The 21,314-nt window shown below is 50.5% G+C and overlaps 1 protein-coding gene across 1 annotated transcript in view; it reads left to right on the forward strand.

Annotated features, from left to right (window-relative positions):
* LOC116990205 (ras/Rap GTPase-activating protein SynGAP-like) overlaps positions 1-20,636 on the forward strand; it is a 44,621-nt gene extending 23,985 nt beyond the window's left edge. The window contains exon 5 of the mRNA XM_033047750.1: positions 19,943-20,636. Within this exon, the coding sequence (XP_032903641.1) occupies positions 19,943-20,119 (177 nt within the window). The 3' untranslated portion in view covers positions 20,120-20,636. The remainder of the gene's footprint in view (positions 1-19,942) is intronic.
* Positions 20,637-21,314: the final 678 nt, after the last annotated feature.

Genomic DNA, 21,314 nt, shown 5'->3' on the forward strand with positions numbered 1-21,314 from the left:
AGACTCTGATCAGGAGAAGGTGAGAGAGAGAGAGAGAGAGAGAGAGAGTGTAATGGCACACTTGTTTTCACCGTTTAACAAAAAAATATATATAGTCAATTGAAGTTACATTCCAAAATAGAGTGTGTGCAAGTTAGGCCGAAGGGCCTGTTTACACGCTGTTTCACTCAATGACTCTAAATCTGAGGAAAGACATTCTTGCCATAGAGGGAGTACAGAGAAGGTTCACCAGACTGATTCCTGGGATGTCAGGACTTTCATATGAAGAAAGACTGGATAGACTCGGCTTGTACTCGCTAGAATTTAGAAGATTGAGGGGGGATCTTATAGAAACTTACAAAATTCTTAAGGGATTGGACAGGCTAGATGCAGGAAGATTGTTCCAGATGTTGGGGAAGTCCAGAACAAGGGGTCACACAGTTTAAGGATAAGGCGGAAATCCTTTAGGACCGAGATGAGGAAAACATTTTTCACACAGAGAGTGATGAATCTGTGGAATTCTCTGCCACAGAAGGTAGTTGAGGCCACAGTTCATTGGCTATATTTAAGAGGGAGTTAGATGTGGCCCTTGTGGCTAAAGGGATCAGGAGGTATGGAGGGAAGGCAGGTACAGGATACTGAGTTGGATGATCAGCCATGATCATATTGAATGGCGGTGCAGGCTCGAAGGGCCGAATGGCCTCTACTCCTGCACCTATTTTCTATGTTTCTATGTAAAATCTTTCATTTGCTGAGTGATGCTGAGGCTCAGTTAGCCACAGAATGGATAGTTAGTGCTTCATTATTCACTGGAATTTAGAAGGATGAGAGAGGGGGGTTTATGTAGACACATATAAAATTCTTAAGTGATTGGACAGGCTAGATGCAGGACAAATGTTCCCGGTGTTGGGGGAGTCCAGAACCAGGGGTCACACAGTTTAGGAATAAGGGGTCGGCCATTTAGGACTGAGATGAGGAAAAAAATCATTTCACCAGGCTTGTACACTCTGGAGTTGAGAAGGATGAGAGGCAATCTCATTGAAACATATAAGATTGTTAAGGGCTTGGACACGCTAGAGGCAGGAAACATGTTCCCGATGTTGGGGGAGTCCAGAACCAGGGGCCACAGTTTAAGAATAAGGAGTAAGTCATTTAGAATGGAGACTTTTTCTCACATAGAGTTGTGAATCTGTGGAATTCTCTGCCACAGAAGGCAGTGGAGGCCGGTTCACTGGATGTTTTCAAGAGAGAGTTAGATTTAGCTCTTCGGGCTAACGGATTATTATAAAAGGACTGGACAAGCTAGATGCAGGAAAAATGTTCCCAATGTTGGGCGGGTCCAGAACCAGGGGCCACAGTCTTAGAATAAAGGGGAGGCCATTTAAGACTGAGGTGAGAAAAAACGTTTTCACCCAGAGAGTTGTGAATTTATGGAATTCCCTGCCACAGAGGGCAGTGGAGGCCAAAGTCACTGGATGGATTTAAGAGAGAGTTGGATAGAGCTCTAGGGGCTAGTGGAATCAAGGGATATGGGGAGAAGGCAGGCACGGGTTATTGATTGGGGACGATCAGCCATGATCACAGTGAATGGCGGTGCTGGCTCGAAGGGCCGAATGGCCTCCTCCTGCACCTATTGTCTATGTTTCTACGTAATATCTCAGAATCAGAGGACATTACCTTCGGAAGGAGATCAGGAGGAATTTCTTCAGGTGGTGGTGAATCTGCGGAATTCACACTGTGGCCACAGAAGGCTGTGGAGGCCAAGTCAATGGAGATAGATAGATTCTTGATTAGTACGGGTGTCAGGGGTTATGGGGAGAAGGCAGGAGAATGGGGTTAGGAGGGAGATAATTCAGACATGATTGAATGGCGGAGTAGACTAGATGGGCCGAATGGCCTAATTCTGCTCCTATCATTTATGAACCTGACCAGCAGAGTCAGTAATGTGAACCAATGAAGAAAGGCTACTTCCTCTGAGATTTTTTTAAGTGGAGCAAGGAACTGCAGATGCTGGTTTAAACTGAAGAGTAACTCAGCGGGACAGGCAGCATCTCTGGAGAGAAGGAATGGGTGACGTTTCGGGTGGAGGCTCTTCTTCAGACTGAGAGTCAGGGGAGAGGGGAGACACAGATAAGGGAGTGCAAGGTGTGAAAAAGAGGCATCAATGTGGGTGGGGATCAAGGGAAATGTGGAATAGATCATTGTTAGCTGGGAGAAGTTGACAACGAAGCAAACAGGGGTAAAATGTGCAACAGATAATCCTCCGGCATTTTCGCCACCTCCAACGGGATCCCACCACTGGCCACATCTTCCCATCTCCTCCCCTGTTGGCTTTCCGTAGAGACCGCTCCCTCCGTAACTCCCTGGTCGATTCGTCCCCTCCCACCCAAACCACCCCCTCCCCCAGGTACTTGCCCTTGCAACTGCAGGAAATGCTACACTTGTCGCTTTGCCTCCCCCCTTGACTCCATCCAAGGACCCAAGCAGTCTTTCCAGGTGAGGCAGAGGTTCACCTGCACCTCCTCCAACCTCATCTATTGCATCCGCTGCTCTAGGTGTCTGCTGCTCTACATCGGTGAGACCAATGCGATCGCTTCGCCCAACACCTCCGCTCGGTTCGCAATAACCAACCTGATCTCCCGGTGGCTCAGCACTTCAACTCCCCCTCCCATTCCCAATCCGACCTTTCTGTCTTGGGCCTCCTCCCTGGCCAGAGTGAGGCCCACCGTAAATTGGAGGAGCAGCACCTCATATTCCGCTTGGGTAGTTTACACCCCAGCAGTATGAACATTGACTTCTCCAATTTCAGGTAGTCCCTGCTTTCTCCCTCCCTCCCCTCCCCTTCCCAGCTCTCCCACAGCCCACTGCCTCCACCTCTTCCTTTCTTCTTCCCCTCCCCCCCCCCCTCCCCCAATAGATGCAGGAGTAGGCCATTCTTGAAGGTTGAAGCATTTGATAAGGTCCCATATAGGAGATTAGTGGGCAAAATTAGGGCACATGGTATTGGGGGTAGAGTGCTGACATGGATAGAGAAGTGGTTGGCAGACAGGAAACATAGAGTAGGGATTAACGGGTCCCTTTCAGAATGGCAGGCAGTGACTAGTGGGGTACCGCAAGGCTCGGTGCTGGGACCACAGCTATTTACAATATACTTCAATGAATTAGATGAAGGGATTCAAACTAACATTAGCAAATTTGCAGATGACACAAAGCTGGGTGGCAGTGTGAACTGTGAGGAGGATGCTATGAGAACGCAGGGTGACTTGGACCTGGGGAGTGGGCAGATGTATGGCAGATGAAGTTTAATACGGATAAATGTGAGGTTATCCACTTTGGTAGCAAAAACAGGAAGGCAGATTATTATCTAAATGGCGTCAAGTTGGGAAAAGGGGAAGTACAATGGGATCTGGGGGTCCTTGTACATCAGTCTATGAAAGTAAGCATGCAGGTACAGCAGGCAGTGAAGAAAGTGAATGGCATGTTGGCCTTTATAACGAGGAATCGAATATAGGAGCAAAGAGGTCCTTCTGCAGTTGTACAGTGAGACCACACCTGGAGTATTGTGTGCAGTTTTGGTCCCCTAATTTGAGGAAGGACATTCTTGCTATTGAGGGAGTGCAGCGTAGGTTTACAAGGTTAATTCCCGGGATGGCGGGACTGTCATATGCTGAGAATGGAGCAGCTGGGCTTGTACACTCTGGAGTTTAGAAGGATGAGAGGGTATCTCATTGAAACATATAAGATTGTTAAGGGCTTGGATACTCTAGAGGCAGGAAATTTAGAACGGAGACGAGGAAACACTTTTTCTCACAGAGAGTGGTGAGTCTGTGGAATTCTCTGCCACTGAGGGCGGTGGAGGCAGGTTCTCTGGATGCTTCCAAGAGAGAGCTAGATAGGGCTCATAAAAATAGCGGAGTCAGGGGATATGGGGAGAAGGCAGGAACGGGGTAATGATTGGGGATGATCAGCCATGATCACATTGAATGGCGGTGCTGGCTCGAAGGGCCGAATGGCCTACTCCTGCATCTATTGTCTATTGTCTATAAGAAGGGTCTCGACCCGAAACGTCACCTATTCCTTCGCTCCATAGATGCTGCCTCACCCGCTGAGTTTCTCCAGCATTTTTGTCTACCAGAGATAAAATGTAGTCGGGCACAGTCAGGCTGGTGGGAGAACTGAGAATGGGGAGGGATGGAGAGAGAGAGGGAAAGCAAGGGTTACTTGAAGTTAGAGATGTCAATATTCATACCGCTGGGGTGTAAACTGCATTGAAGCAACAATCAATGTTATGTGTGGTTTGGGGTACTTAGAGAGATGTTTCCTTCTGAGAAAAGCTGCTCACCGGCATCTTCACCAAATTGAAGGGGGCAGTGGAACAAGACTCAGGTGGCTCTCTGTGTGCATGTATTGGGGTCTAACCCAGCGCAGTCCCACCGTTCATTTAATGCACTTTCACAGTAGCAGAACCAAGAATGTTTCAGAAACATCAGGGGGGGACCTCACTAGTGTTGCCAACTGCCCCGTATTAGCCGGGACATCCCGTATATTGGGCTAAATTGGTTTGTCCCGTATGGGACCACCCTTGTCCCGTATTTGACCGCTACTACTCGGGTCGAGGGGACTGTCTGGTTGTCCGGCCCCGCCTCACCCGTCCCGACGTAGTGCAGCCCATGGAGTGCAGCAGCAGCAGCAGCAGCAGCAGCAGCTCCTCGCCCGTGGCCCCGTCGGTCGGTCGGCAGCCCGGCCCAGCTGTCCGACCTTCCGACCTTCGCTTACCGCCGACACCACCACCACCCCTCCTTCTCACGGCCGATCATCGGTTCATGAGTTGGACGGGGCGCCGGACTTGGCGCTCGGCCCCCGGGACAAAACTCCTCACAGCTGGCCCGCCGGCTGGGCTTTGTGTGCAGTCCAGCACCCGGGGCCAACTCATCATTCACCCAGCCACGGCCCAGTCGGTCAACGAATTGCCGTGGGGAATTGGTCCCGTGTTTTGACCTTTTGTCCCTTATTCGGGAGTGAGGAAGTTGGCGACCCTAGGCTTCATTGAAACTTAGTGAAAGGCCTGGATTGAGTGGATGTGGAGAGGATGTTTCCACTAGTGGGAGAGTCTAGGACCAGAGGTCACAGCCTCAGAATTAAAGGACGTTCCTTTAGGAAGGAGATGAGGAGGAGTTTCTTTAGTCAGAGGGTGGTGAATCTGTGGAATTCACTGCCACAGACGACTGTGGAGGCCACAAGTCAGTGGATATTTTTAAGGCAGAGATAGATAGATTCTTGATTAGTGCGGGTGCCAGGGGTTATGGGGAGAAGGCAGGAGAATGGGGTTAGGAGGGAGAGATAGATCAGCCATGATTGAACTTGATGGGCCAATTAACCTACAAACCTGCACGTCTTTGGAGTGTGGGAGGAATCCAAAGATCTCAGAGAAAACCCACGCAGGTCACGGGGAGAACGTACAAACTCCGTACAGACAGCACCCGTAGTCGGTATTGAACCCGGGTCTCTGGCGCTGTGAGGCAGCAACTCTACCGCTGCACGCTGAATGTTGAATGTTAGTAACTCCAGCTTGAGTTATTTTTGAACAATAGCAATATTCTCACAGTCAAAGTGTATGCCTGGGGATGGCAGCAGTGGTCAGACTTCACACAACTCAGATGATCCAAGCAGTCGTTCCAGGTGCGACAAAGGTTCACCTGTATCTCCTCCAACCTCATCTACTGTATCCGCTGCTCTAGATGTCAGCTGATTTACATCGGTGAGACCAAGCGTAGGTTGGGCGATCGTTTCGCCGAACACCTCCGCTCAGTCCGCAATAACCTACCTGACCTCCCGGTGGCTCAGCACTTCAACTCCCCCTCCCATTCCCAATCCGACCTCTCTGTCCTGGGTCTCCTCCATTGCCAGAGTGAGCAACAGCGGAAATTGGAGGAACAGCACCTCATATTCCGTCTGGGGTCCTTGCGTCCTTATGGCATCAACATTGAATTCTCCCAATTTGGCTAGCCCGTGCTGTCTCCTCCCCTTCCTTAACCCTCTAGCTGTCTCCTCCCATCCACCCACCCTCGGGCTCCTCCTCCTCCTCCTCCCTTTTTCCTTCTTTCTTTCCCCACCCCCCATCAGTCTGAAGAAGGGTTTCGGCCCGAAACGTCGCCTATTTCCTTCGCTCCATAGATGCTGCTGCACCCGCTGAGTTTCCCCAGCAATTTTGTGTACCTCAGATGATCCAAGGCTTTGTAACCAAAGCATTATTCATGAAAATAGCCGTTTCAATTCATTATATTGTCACGTGTACGGAGGTACAGTGAAAAGCTTTTGTTGCGTGCTAACCAGTCAGCAGAAAGACAATACATGATTACAATCGAGCCGTTTACAGTGTACAGATACATGATAAGGGAATAACGTTTAGTGCAAGGTAAAGCCAGTAAAGTCCGATCAAGGATAGCCCGAGGGTCTCCAATGAGGTAGATAGTAGTTCAGGACTGCTCTCTGGTTGTGGTAGGATGGTTCAGTTGCCTGATAACAGCTGGGAAGAAACGGTCCCAGAATCTGGAGGTGTGCCAAGACTTCTGAAAAAATGATTTGATTTTCTGTAAAGACCCACACTCTCACTTGAGAAGCAAGCCTATCTACAGGCTGAGAGGCTGCCCACCTCTGCATGTGCTGCCACGTGCATTTACAGTGGGAAGGGTCTCGACCCGAAACGCCGCCCGTCCCTTCTCTCCGGAGATGCTGCCTGTCCCGCTGAGTTACTCCACCATTTTGTGTCTATCTTTGGTTTAAACCAGCACCTGCAGTTCCTTCCTGCACAGGACACATGTTCTTGGGAGGTTTACTCTTGGTAAAACGAGGGGGGCCGGTGTAGGGTGTACAACAAGGAATCTGCGGCAATTCAACCATTAGTTCTTTCTTTAGAGATACAGCGCGCAAACAGGCCCATCTGCCCACCGAGTCCACACCGACCAGCGATCCCCGCACATTAACACTATCCTACACGCACTAGGGACAATTTACACTCATACCAGGACCGTACGTCTTTGGAGTGTGGGAGGAAACTGAAGATCTCTGACAAAATGCACGTGGGTCAGGGGGAGAACGTGCAAACTCCGTACAGACAGCACCCGTAGTCGGGATCGAACCCGGGTCTCCGGCGCTGCGTTTGCTGTAAGGCAGCAACTCTACCGCTGTGCCACCGTGCACTGTTGGTGAAATGAATCCCACAGATTCACCACCCTCTGACTAAAGAAATCCCACAGATTCACCACCCTCTGACTAAAGAAATCCCACAGATTCACCACTCTCTGACTAAAGAAATTCCTCCTCATCTCCTTCCTAAAGGAACGTCCTTTAATTCTGAGGCTGTGCCCTCTGGTCCTAGACTCTCCCACTAGTGGAAACATCCTCTCCACATCCACTCTATCATATAACCATATAACCATATAACAATTACAGCACGGAAACATGCCATCTCGACCCTTCTAGTCCGTGCCGAACACATAATCTCCCCTAGTCCCATATACCTGCGCTCAGACCATAACCCTCCATTCCTTTCCCATCCATATAACTATCCAATTTATTTTTAAATGATAAAAACGAACCTGCCTCCACCTTCACTGGAAGCTCATTCCACACAACCACCACTCCCTGAGTAAAGAAGTTCCCCCTCATGTTACCCCTAAACTTAAATCTCAAGTCATGTCCCCTTGTTTGAATCTTCCCTACTCTCAGTGGGAAAAGCTTTTCCACGTCAACTCTGTCTATCCCTCTCATCATTTTAAAAACCTCTATCAAGTCCCCCCTTAACCTTCTGTGCTCCAAAGAATAAAGCCCTAACTTGTTCAACCTTTCTCTGTAACTTAGTTGTTGAAACCCAGGCAACATTCTAGTAAATCTCCTCTGTACTCTCTCTATTTTGTTGACATCCTTCCTATAATTAGGCGACCAAAATTGTACCCTATACTCCAGAATTGGCCTCACCAATGCCTTGTACAATTTTAACATTACATCCCAACTATCCAGGCCTTTCACTATCTCAATGCGGTTCCCCCCCCCCCCCTCGTGCTTTGAACTCCTAAAGCCCTGGAGTAGTGACAGGCAGATAAAGGGGGTGCGGAATGGGTGGCGTGTGGAGAACATTGTGGGGCTTGGAGGAGAAGCTTGGCGTGTGGGGGTTGTACACATCCGGTGTGAGTACGGGGAGCGTCGTGGCCAGATGGCCGTGAATCCGCCCCCGCGGATGCCGCCCGACCCGCCGGGTATTCCCAGCGCGGTTGTCTCGGGAACTGCGGAGAGCTGACCGAACCTCGGGAGGAAAAGTTGCGCCTTGGCAAAAATTGGGGGGGGGGGGGGGGGGGGGGGGGGGTTAGCGCAGTCTGGCGGGATTAAGCTAGTATTCTCACTCTGTGCTGTGGTACCTAATGGGTTGTGATTCCCACAGTGTGTGGTGCCTGACCTGCTGAGGTATGAAACTTTCCAGGTAGGGTGCAGCACCTGGTATTGTGGCTGTAATCATCTCCATGGTTACTCCGTTAACAACCCTGGTGGCACGTTGCAAATACAATGTTCAAATGACAACTTGAAGAGGCATTTTGGATGATTTTGCTGTCTAATAACTAACACTGCTGCTTTTACTTATTGCTCTAGCTGTATATATCCTGCTGTGTGTGTGTGTGTGTGTGTGTGTGTGTGCGTGTGTATGATGTGTTGCTGTGTGTGTGTGTGCGTGTGTGTGTGTGAGTGTGTGGTATGTTAGTGAGCGTGTGAGTATGTGAGCCTGCCGTGTGTTAATGGGTGCGTGTGGTGTGAGCGTGCGTGTGAGTTTGTGGAGTACTAGTGAGCATGCGTGTGAGTGTGGTGTGTTCGTGCGTGTGAGTGTGGTGTGTGAGTGCGTGTGAGTGTGCTGTGCGTGTGTATGTGTGCTAGTGAGCGTGCGTATGAGCGTGTGGTGTGTGTGAGCGTGCGTGTGGCGTGCGTGAGTGTGTGCTGTGCGTGTGTATGTGTGCTAGTGAGCGTGCGTATGAGCTTGTGGTGTGTTTGTGAGCGTGCGTGTGGCGTGTGTGTGTGCGTGTGTATGTGTGCTAGTGAGCGTGCGTATGAGCTTGTGGTGTGTTTGTGAGCGTGCGTGTGGCGTGCGTGAGCGTGTGTATGTGTGCTAGTGAGCGTGCGTATGAGCTTGTGGTGTGTGTTTGTGAGCGTGCGTGTGTTCGTGCGTGTGAGTGTGTGCTGTGCGTGTGTATGTGTGCTAGTTAGCGTACGTATGAGCTTGTGGTGTGTTTGTGAGCGTGCGTGTGGCGTGCGTGAGTGTGTGCTGTGCGTGTGTATGTGTGCTAGTGAGCGTGCGTATGAGCTTGTGGTGTGTTTGTGAGCGTGCGTGTGGCGTGCGTGAGTGTGCGTGCGTGTGTATGTGTGCTAGCGAGCGTGCGTATGAGCTTGTGGTGTGTTTGTGAGCGTGCGTGTGGCGTGCGTGAGTGTGTGTGTATGCGTGTGTATGTGTGCTAGTTAGCGTGCGTATGAGCTTGCGGTGTGTTTGTGAGCGTGCGTGTGGCGTGCGTGAGTGTGTGCTGTGCGTGTGTATGTGTGCTAGTTAGCGTGCGTATGAGCTTGTGGTGTGTTTGTGAGCGTGCGTGTGGCGTGCGTGAGTGCGTGTGGCGTGCGTGTGCCCTTGATGCAACCATGAAAATTATGCCAATCTGAAGAGTGCTGATCTTATTGGAACACCGTGTGTAAATATCTTTTTCTCTTCCTCCTTTCCTGTTCTCTCCTTTTCGTTCTTTCACACCCTCCTCCCCTTCCCCGACTTATTTTGGTTGTTTTTCAAACCCCTCCCCCCCCCCCCCCCCCCCCCCCCCTGCTTCCTGCACGCAACTCAAAACCAACCCCCTCTGGAAGTCAATGGAGCATTCCTTCAAAAAGAGCCAAAATGGCTTCCCGACGCCCCCCGCAGTGCACGGGCCCCGCCCCCACCACCCCAAGTTCTTTGCCCCGAACCGAATCGAGGCCAAGCTCCGCGGTGAACCGCGCCACATGCACAGACACGGGCGCCACTTTGAGTTCAACGTGGAGGGGGGAGGCGGCCAACAACTGGTCTGACCTCACCGGGGTCCACCATGGCTCTGGACCTAACAAGGGTGTAGTTTACACCAACGCACCCATCACCCATGTTGTGAAAATAATTGGCTTGATGGGGTGGGGGGGGGGGGGGGGGGGATGGGGGAGGGGGGGGGGGGGGGGGGAGATGAATGGGAAGCAGGAACGGGAGGGCAAACAGGGTATTAAACTGAACAGTTTTTTTTTTAAACTATATATATATACATATATATATATATATATTTATACATAAATTGAATCGGGGCCCGTGTGTTCAACATCCACCCCCCTCCCCTCCCCCTTCCCGTTAGCTGGTGAGCGGGATGGGACAAAAGGGAAAGAATGCTCCGTTTACATGCTAGAAGAGGGCAGGGGAGGTGGTCTGGCCGCGACGGCCTTGCTGACCGACGCAGGAGGCGTTCCGGAGAACCCCTGGCTGCAACGCCGACTTAGCCTGCCTATACCTCCGACTATTGAGGGCAACACCACATAAGGTATGCAAAAGAGAGGAGGATCCCCTTTGAAGCTGCAGCACCCCCTGCTGGAGGCCGTGGAGATGTGTGAACAGGTTCCAATTTCCACTCGGGTCGCCCCCCGTTGCCCGGGGCAACCAGCGGGAGGGAGGGAGGGAGGCCCTTTGCACAATCTCTCTCGCCCTCCTCAAAAGGGGGTAATCTAAAATGGTGGCCGATACTCTAAAATGGTAGCCGATACTCGGCTCAAATTGGCACGGTCGCGGTGGGGGGGATAAAACTGCAGAAATTGGATCTTGTTTCACATCTCCGACAGGCCTGCTGTTTTCAGAGTTGTCAGAAATCAAATCTACACAACATCTTCACGTGCAAATGTTCTCATGGACCCCTTGCGATTTTGGCCCCCTTCTCCACATCTAAAAAAACAATGGATGGGAGAGGGTTTTATCATTAGGAAACACTATGGCCAGAAATGGCCCCTTTCTTTTGGAACCTTTAGCGAGAGAGGCGTTTTGGGATTTTTTTTTTTTCCATTCCGTGCAGTGTGGGATTGGTGGGAATGAGCGGGGTGGGTGAGGAGAAAGTTAGCGGGGGGGGGGGAATCTTTTCCAAAGGAAGTTCGTTAATATGGAGGTCGCCATCATACTTGGTGCAGCCACTCAACACCTGAGACCCCTGGACTGATTGTCCAACAGAGTGTTGACCAGAAAGGTTTGTCTTTCAACGGAATTCTTTTCAACCTTGTCTGAAAAGTCATTGTGAGGTTGTGTGGCTTTTTTTTTTTTTGTGTTTGCCTTCTGTGTGCGTGCGTGCGTGTCAGTTTCTGTGCTTGTGTCCATTTGCACGGCCCAATATTCTCCTGATAACGTTGCATCTTGCCATTTCGAAATTCACGAGACATGAAGTCTCACAAGTGGCGTGACGCTAGCTTTCAGTCTACCATGCAGAATTTGTGATCGACCCCCACCCCCCCCCCTAAAAATTGTTCCCGGTGTCCTGGTTTGCTATCCACATCCACAAGTGGAGGCCTACTCCCTTTGCGAGTCCAAACTGACGTGGGCCTTTGCTGACGTGGTTTAGATGGTCAGCGGGCAAATGGCCACTTCTGCAGACCCCCCCCCCCCCCCCCCAGAGGACCACACCTCCATTGCTGCCCAACCACACAACCTCCAAGTCAGGCACATGGCTTCAGAGATGCGCTGTCAATGAACCAACAGGACAACCAGGATTAAACTTGTGAAAGGAATTCCCAATCCAGCTCCTGGATATTTCCGTGCTCACGTTCTCCAACCCAGAAATATTTTCGAGACTTGAGCTTTGTTTTTATTTTGGTTTTTCCTCGTTTAGTGACATTCTGGAGGAAATAAAACTGTGACACTTTGCCACCCAGGCCAGACAAATTCTGGAATGGTCCCCGTTCATGAAGGGTTCGGTTAGGCCTTGTTTCTTGTTCTTACGCAAAAAGGAGGAATCATTTCAATCTGAGCTAACCAAGTACATGGCGACCCCTTCAGCGTAGGCCCAACTGAGTTTTTTTGTGTGTGGGTGGTGGTGGGGGGGGGGGGGGGGGGGGGGAGGGATGGGGGGCGGTGTGATTATCTATCGGAAGAATGGTTATTCATCTATCTCAATCTTACAATCAGGCTTCCACCTCGTCCCCCATCAGCCCAATGGAGTCTCAGATGCTTCCATCTTCCTGCCCTTTGACCTTTGGAGATTTGGAGAGGCAAGTGGTCAAATTGACAGCGGAGGGGGTGGGCCTACCTCAATGAAACCAAATAAAATGTCAACCAATACAACAAAACATTGACGCCATCGTATCCCGTTAGGTTGAAAGATCAAGTGTGTCCAAGATGTTGTGTTGAGGCTGGATTTCTGTCTGTACCGCATGTGTGTCAGCTATCAGTCCATTGCCCCCCTAGTTGTACTGCCTGGCTTCAGTTTTCCTTTGGCCTAAAAAATATCTATGGTTTTGTACTGTGCTGTGATATCTATGAACACTTACTGTATGATCAATGGGGGATGTGCACCTTGCCATTCGATCTTGACCATGTGCTGGTGGATATAACAGGGCTCAAGTATATTCAGTTCCCCACCAGTGTCGCGAAACTCAGAGCAAACAACAGTTACCAGAGTTGACCTCTAACATACCGTTTCCATGCGCGAAGGTGTCAGGGGAGGTGGTCTCGCCGTGACGGCCCTGCTGACCAACGCACGAGGCTTCCGGAGACACTTGGCTTTTTAAAGTTTGGTTTAGAGATACAGCAGGGAAACAGGCCCTTCGGCCCTCCGAGTCCGTGCCGACCAGCGATCCCCGCACACTAACACAATCCCACACACACTAGGGACAATTTGACATTTATACCAAGCTAATTAACCTACAAACCTGTACGTCTTTGGAGTGTGGGAGAAAACTGAAGATAGAAACATAGAAAATAGGTGCAGGAGTAGGCCATTCGGCCCTTCGAGCCTGCACCGCCATTCAATATGCTCATGGCTGATCATCCAACTCAGTATCCTGTACCTGCCTTCTCTCCATACCCCCTGATCCCTTTAGCCACAAGGGCCACATCTAACTCCCTCTTAAATGTAGCCAATGAACTGTGGCCTCAACTACCTTCTGTGGCAGAGAGTTCCACAGATTCACCACTCTCTGTGTAAAAAGATCTCGGAGAAAACGCACGGGGAGAATGTACAAACTCTGTACAGACAGCACCCATAGTCGGGATTGAACCCGATTCTCTGGCGCTGTAAGGCAGCAACTCTACCGCTGCGCCACCGTGCCCGCCCACTCTAACCTCCCTACTCTTTTGTGGACTTCTAGTTAAAGTAATGAAAGGCACATTGGCAGCGTGTGACAGATCATCGACAGACGATATAAGGTCGCAAAAATAGACAATAGACAATAGGGGCAAGAGGAGGCCATTCAGCCCTTCGAGCCAGCATCGCCATTCAATGTGATCATGGCTGATCATCCCCAATCAGTACCCCGTTCCTGCCTTCTCCCCATATCCCCTGACTCCGCTATCTTTAAGAGCCCTATCTCTAGCTCTCTCTTGAAAACATCCAGAGAACCTGCCTCCACCGCCCTCTGAGGCAGAGAATTCCACAGCCAAAAACAGTTAAATATCCTAAAAAAAAGATTTTCACCTGCAGCAATATGCCTTAATGTCCCCGCTCAATATTCCCCTTCTAATATTAAAGGATTGGAGAATTTTGTGAGCTTTTTGGCTGTAATTCCTTCAAATTCACCAATTGAGAGGAGTGGATAAGTGGAGCAGCAATCCATTGCCGTCCCCAATATTACCTGTACGTAACTGGACTACTGGAGACTTCTGGTGGGATGTAACTTGCAGGACTGCCCGGTGGTGCAGCGGGTAGAGTCGCTGCCTCACAGCGCCGGAGACCCGGGTTCGATCCTGACCGCGGGTGCTGTCTGCACGGAGTTTGCACCTTCTCCCCGTGACCCGCGTGGGCTTCCCCCGGGTGCTCCCGTTTCCTCCCACACTCCGAAGACGTGCAGGTTTTTGTGGGTCAACTGGCCTCGGCAAACTTGTAAATTGTCCCTGGTGTGTGTAGGATAATGCTGGCGTGCTGGGTGATCGCTGGTCGGCCCGGACTCGGTGGGCCGAAGGGCCTGTTTCCCTATACCTCTGTACCTCTAACGTCCAAATAGGCAACATCAGATAGATTAAATGGGTGTGAACATTTGAGTTTCCTGAGTCCAACCTTTCAGTGTCCTGGCTGTGAACTGATGTATTTCCCCCCTGGTTAAAATGTTGGCCATTGTAAGCAAATATCGGAACGTCATGGATGTGATCCCATTCCCAGTTTGTGCATTATGTTTTCTGTGGCTGCTCCATTGGCATTGACCATGTTTGCTGGCTCAACGCGTTCCACCATCAGGTAGGCTATCTGCAGACACAAGGCATTTTTCAAATGGTGGTGGAACTGAGGTGCTTTCAAGCTGGTTTGGGAATAACTCAGCCGATCAAAGGCAAGGACTAGATCACGGCCTTATTCTCGGTCGGTGGGGGCTAGATCAGTCTGTTATTGCTCAATGATATCTCAAAAATCTTTCCGTTGATCATTGTGTGTTGTCATCATTTTTGTTTGCTGCACATCCTTTGTTGGCATCCGTGGATATTCCTCAAACCAGGATCATGTTCTGTTATCCGATGTGTAAAAGAGTGTATTTTGCGTATCATTTGTGGGTAGCACTGTTTCAGTCCAACTCAATGTCCTTAGCTTTGAAATCCTCCATCTTTGAAATGAGCAAAATTGATCAAATATATTTAAACGGACCGCCTTTCGCTTCCATTCCATCCAGAGACCCGGGTTCGATCCCGACTACGGGTGCTGTCTGTACGGAGTTTGTACGTTCTCCCCGTGACCTGCGTTCGTTCAAGTCAAGAGAGTTTATTGTCATGTGTCATAGGACAATGAAATTCTTGCTTGCTGCAGCACAACAGAATATTTTAGGCACAAAAATACAGATTGGCTTGGTATCAAGGTAAAATTGTCCTTCATATGTGCAGGATAGTGTTAATGTGCGGGGACCGCTGGTCGGTGCAGACACGGTGGGCCGAAGGGCCTGTTTCCACGCTGTATATCCAAACCAGCCAAAACTAAACTAAAAAAAAGATTTAAACATTGGTTAGCCCACAGATTTGTGGGTGAATTGGCTTGGTATAAATATAACCATATAACAATTACAGCACGGAAACAGGCCATCTCGACCCCTCTAGTCCGTGCCGAACACATAATCTCCCCTAGTCCCATATACCTGCGCTCAGACCATAACCCTCCATTCCTTTCCCATCCATATAACTATCCAATTTATTTTTAAATGATAAAAACGAACCTGCCTCCACCACCTTCACTGGAAGCTCATTCCACACCGCCACCACTCTCTGAGTAAAGAAGTTCCCCCTCATGTTACCCCTAAACTTCAGTCCCTTAATTCTCAAGTCATGTCCCCTTGTTTGAATCTTCCCTACTCTCAGTGGGAAAAGCTTTTCCACGTCAACTCTGTCTATCCCTCTCATCATTTTAAAGACCTCTATCAAGTCCCCCCTTAACCTTCTGCGCTCCAAAGAATAAAGCCCTAACTTGTTCAACCTTTCTCTGTAACTTAGTTGCTGAAACCCAGGCAACATTCTAGTAAATCTCCTCTGTACTCTCTCTAGGTTGTCAAGGTTGTCCCTAGTGTAGGATAGTGTTAGTGTGCGGGGATCGCTGGTCGGTGCAGACACGGTGGGCCGAAGGGCCTGTTTCTGCTAACTAGTTTCAGTTTCACATGAGTCTGAAAGGGCCACTGGCAGGTGGTTGTGCTGCAGAGATTTGGTTCTCCATCATAGATATACAGACAAATACTCACTCAGAAACCCATCTGTAGATTTCAATTCATAAGTAACAAGCATGTACATACACAATTTTAGTTTAGTTTAGTTTAGAGATACAGCGTGGAAACAGGCCCTTCGGCCCACCAAGTCCGCGCCGACCAGCGATCCCCGCACACTAACACTATCCTACACACACCAGGGACAATTTTTACAGTTTTACCAAGCCAAACCTGCACAACTTTGGAGGGTGGGAGGAAGCCAGTGATCCCGGAGAAAACCCACGCAGGTCACGGGGAGAGCGTACAGACTCCGTGCAGACAGCACCCGTAGTCAGGATCGAACCCGGGTCGCCGGCGCTGTACCGCTCCACCACCGTGCTGCCCCTCACTCAGGCAAATGTCCAGCAATGGCGAACCAGGCCATTTGGCCCATCAAGTCTACTCCGCCATTCAACCATGGCTGATCTATCTCTCCCTCCTAACCCCATTCTCCTGCCTTCTCCCCATAACCCGTACTAATCAAGAATCTATCTATCTTGCCTTAGAAATATCCACTGACTTGGCCTCCACAGCCGTCTGTGGCAAAGAATCCCACAGATTCACCACCCTCTGACAAAGGAAATTCCTCCTCATCTCCTTCCTGAAGGGACATCCTTTAAATTCTTTGGCTGTGCCTTCTGGTCCTAGACTCTATTCCTAGACTTCATCACAGGTAACAAGAGGCAGAGGCCCACAGAAGGGAGTGTGTGTTTTATCTTGCGTTGTGTAATATTCTTTGCTGCTGTTCTGCTTGCATGATCTCCATTCCATCACAAGTTGCAGCCTTTCATTCCCTGTGCTGTGTCTTGTTGTTTGTATTGTGGCCCAAGCAACGGTACCTTCATTGTCACGGCCAAGGCCAACCTTAAGTTGGTGTGTCCCACAAAGAGATCCTGCCAGCAAAGGGAAGCGATGAGAGGTTTGACATTGTGCTTAGTTGGTTTGTGAGTGAAGTTTGAACCCGACTTTTGGCCCCACTCTCCGCCCCCCAACCTCCATTTTGTTCAGGGAGGTGTGGAGCAGCCACCATTTTGATAAACAGTGGCCAAGGCACAGATGGGGGGGGGGCGGGGGGGCTAGAATCAGGCATCTTCCATTCCATTGTGGAATTCTCTGCCCCCAGAAGGCAGTGGATGTTTTCAAGAGAGAGTTAGATTTAGTTCTTAGGGCTAAAGGAATCAAGGGATATGGGGGAGAAAGCAGGAACGGGGTACTGATTCTGGATGATCAGCCATGATCATATTGAATGGTGTTGATCATGATCATATCGGCTCATGGGGCCGAATGGCCTACTCCTGCACCTGTTTTCTATTTGTCTATGACATGTTCAAACCAGCAGATTGATCATTTGAACAAACCCAAGGGATGATTAAGACCTTTGGGGCCTTGGCTAACTGCGGAGGGGGATACTGAGAGGCTGGGCGCAAGAATAGGTGAGCAGGAGGATGTTTTTCTTTCCATTTTAGAAATACAGGGTGGAAACAGGCCCTTCGGCCCACCGAGTCCGTGCCGGCCAGCGATCCCCACACATTAACACTATCCTACACACTCTAGGGACAATTGACCCTTATACCTAGCCAATTAACTTACAAACCTGCACGTCTTTAGAGTGTAGGGACCGAAGATCTCGGTGAAAACCTACGGGGAGAACGTGCAAACTCCATACAGACAGCGCCTGCAGTCTGGATCGAACCCGGGTCTCCGGCACTGTGAAGCAGCAACTCTACCACTGCACCACCTTGCCACCCCAAATGTTATCTAGTCTTTGTCCACAGAGTAGCCAGGGCTGGAAACCTGGTGAGTCAAGGGGGCCCCATAGCCAAGGTGCTGTCTAATAGAGGGGGCGGTGAGAGGGGAGATCATGGCTTTGTTGTTTCCAGCTTCCTAGACAGTCGGCAGCAGAAGGGATGAGCCCCACCAGATAACGTGTGAGGGTCTCGGCCCGAAAAGCCTCCGATTCCTTTCTATAGAGTCATAGTGACACAGTGTGGAAACAGGCCCTTCGGCCCAACTTGCCCACACCGCCCAGCTACACTAGTCCCACCTGCCTGCGTTTGGTCCATATCCCTCCAAACCTGTCCCATCCATGTACCTGTCTGATTCTTAAACGTTGGGATAGTCCCAGCCTCAACTACCTCCTCTGGCAGCTTGTTCCATACACCCACCACCCTTAGTGTGAAAAAGTTACCCCTCAGATTCCTATTAAATCTTTTCCCCTTCACCTTGAACCTGTGTCCTCTGGTCCTCGATTCCCCTACTCTGGGCAAGAGACTCTGTGCGTCTACCCGATCTATTCCTCTCATGATTTTATAATAATAATAATAATAATAAATTTTATTTAATGGGCGCCTTTCAAACATCTCAAGGACACCTTACATAGTATATCGGAATAACATATAATCGGAATAAAACAAGTACTAAAGACATCACAGAGACACAAATTAAAAACAGGATTCAATCCAAAAACAGAAAATCAAAAACACAGATCTTATACACCTCTATAAGATCACCCCTCATCCTCCTGCGCTCCAAGGAATAGACCCAGCCTGCTCAACCTCTCTATATACCTCAGGCCCAATGTTTAAGAGACAGTTAGACAGGTACGTGGATGGGACAGGTTTGGAGGGATATGGGCCAAACGCAGGCAGGTGGGACTAGTGTAGCTGGGACATGTTGGCCGGTATGGGCAAGTTGGGCCGAAGGGCCTGTTTCCACGCCGTGTCACTCCATGACTCTGCTGGTTTGTCGTATGTATGTAGTGGGACGAGACAGCAAGGTGAGATTGATGTTAGCATTCGACAAGAAAAGGGGTGGAAGCGCAGACATTTGTACAGTTGGAATTGGCACCCAAGCCAGTTCACGCCCACGGGATTTTGGATTTCTATAATTCAGGACTTGAATGAAAATGAATGGCCCTGGAGCTTTGGCCACCATGAAAGAGCACACACATGCACGGGGAAGCGAAAGCAAAGATGTTGTAGATCGTTGGTAGATTTGATTCTTGATGCTTTGAAATGTCCTCGTACCCGAGAGCCATCCAGCCAAAGTCCAGCCGCGAGAAGGGTCTCGACCCGAAACGTAACCCCTTCCTTCTCTCCGGAGATGCTGCCTGTCCCTCTGAGTGACCCTAGCATTTTGTGTCTCTATTTGGGTTAGACCAGCATCTGCAGCTCCCATTCCCAATCTGACCTTTCTGCCCTGGGCCTCCTCCATGCCCAGAGTGAGGCCCAGCGCTAATTGGAGGAACAGCACCTCATATTTCGCTTGGGCAGTTTACACCCCAGCGGTATGAACATTGACCTCCAATTTTAGATAGCCCTTGCTTTCTCCTTCCTTCCCCTCCCCTTCCCAGTTCTCCCACAAGTCCTACTGCCTCCGCCTCCCTTCCTTTCCTTTTCCCGCCCCCCCCCCCCCCTCCCCCGACATCGGTCTAAAGAAGGGTCTTGACCCGAAACATCACCTATTCCTTCTCTCCGGAGATGCTGCCTGTCCCGCTGAGTTACTCCAGCTTTTTGTGTCTTATCTTCGGTTCAAACCAGCATCTGCATGGAGTCATAGAGTGATACAGCGTGGAAACAGGCCCTTCGGCCCAACTTGCCCACACCGGCCAACGGGTCCCAGCTGCACTAGTCCCACCTGCCCGCGTTTGGTCCATATCCCTCCAGAACCTGTCCTATCCATGTACCTGAATCTGCAGTTCCTTCAGAAGCCACATGCCTGAAGAGGGGTCTGGACCCGAAACGTCACCCATTCCTTCTCTCCGGAGATGTTGCCTGTCCCGCTGAGTTACTCCAGCATTTTGTGCCGATCTTCCCACACGTTGTTTGCGAGCGAGTGGGAAGGGATGACTTAACGCCCCTGTTTTATAAATTCACCGCAATGCGTGCGCGCGTTGTTGCTGCTTCAAGGACTTTGGCTTGGTGGCTCCCATGTGCCGAGGGGTTCGCCTACCGTGGCGGTGGATGCTGTGGCTTTAACATGGAACTCTCTTCCCTTTTGTTTACATCTCGCCTTTGTGTAGGAGAGGCAGATCTCAACGGTGGGAGCTACCAACTCCCGGCTGATGAGTACCCTAGCTCACATGAACGAGGCCCAGCTGAATGGCACCACGACGTCTCGCCCGCCAACGCCGCCGCCGCCGCCGCCGCGCCTCCAGATCACGGAAAACGGCGAATTCCGTAACGCCAGCGGCCACTGATGCCGGAGGGGAGGGGGGGTTAGGGAACAAGGTCCACTCCGAACATCTCCCCCGCCCACCACTTCTCTCCCTTGTCACCCCATCTCTCCCCCCCCCCCCCCCCCCCCCCACCCCAACCCTCACCTCCCCCCTCTGCCTTCGCTGGGATGGAGTTGGCAGACGAGGAAACTAATTTTAACTATTAATAATTATTTTGTATCCTATCGTCTCCCCCATGCACGTCCACTCCTGAGTCCAGTGGCCACGGGCACTGCCTCTGTGCACTTAATGAGTGGCATATTTTTTGTTGCACTTTTGTACCCACGCCATGTTCAAATGGCGGACTGTGTGTGAGAGAGAGAGATGTGTGAGATGTGAATATAAATAATATATATAAATAAATATAACAAAAATTGTACAGTTCATAAAATCTCTCCAGTGACGTTGAGCGTTGGATTTGACTGGACGTCTTCATTTGCGTGGCGACACGTTCCGACCCTCTCCTCCTCCTCCTCCTCCCGCACTTGGTTCAACTCGTGTGTGGCCGATGGTTCCTCCCATTCTTCCCGCCCCCACCAGGAAGCGAGGGTGCGTTTATTTTTTAGTTTGCAGGTTTAGTTTAGGTTTAGGGCCTGTTCCCACATTCACGACCTCCGCCGAGTTTGCCCTCGACTCGTACTCGCAGCATGGTGGCCACAAGGTCGTAGGTGGGCCGTGATGCTAGTCGTAGGTACTCGTGGCATCAAGTAGGTCGGGGCGTTCTTTCAACACGATGAAAAATGTCCACGAGTTAAAAAGGCCGTGAGATAGGTCGTGAAAGTGGGACAGGCCCTTTAGAGATACAGTGCGGAAACAGGCCCTTCGGCCCACCGAGTCCGCGCTGACCAGCGATCCCCGCACACTAATGCTATCCTACACACACACACACACTAGGGACAATTTACACACACACCAAGCCAATTAACCTACAGTACACACCCTTTGGAGTGTGGGAGGAAGCCGAAATCTCCGAGAAAACCCACGGGGGGAGAATGTCCAAACTCCGTACAGATGGCGCCCGCAGTCGGGATGGAACCCGGGTCCCCGGCGCTGTGAGGCAGCAACTCTACCGCTGTGCCACCGTGCTCACCTCCATCTACCTCTCCGTCCATAAGGGGAATGACAGGGGAATCCCAGCCAAACTTGGCCCTGGCAGCGCGAGTCTTCCCGCCTTTCG

The sequence above is a fragment of the Amblyraja radiata genome, chromosome 30, assembly GCF_010909765.2.
Source record: "Amblyraja radiata isolate CabotCenter1 chromosome 30, sAmbRad1.1.pri, whole genome shotgun sequence".
Classification (NCBI taxonomy): Eukaryota; Metazoa; Chordata; class Chondrichthyes; order Rajiformes; family Rajidae; genus Amblyraja; species Amblyraja radiata.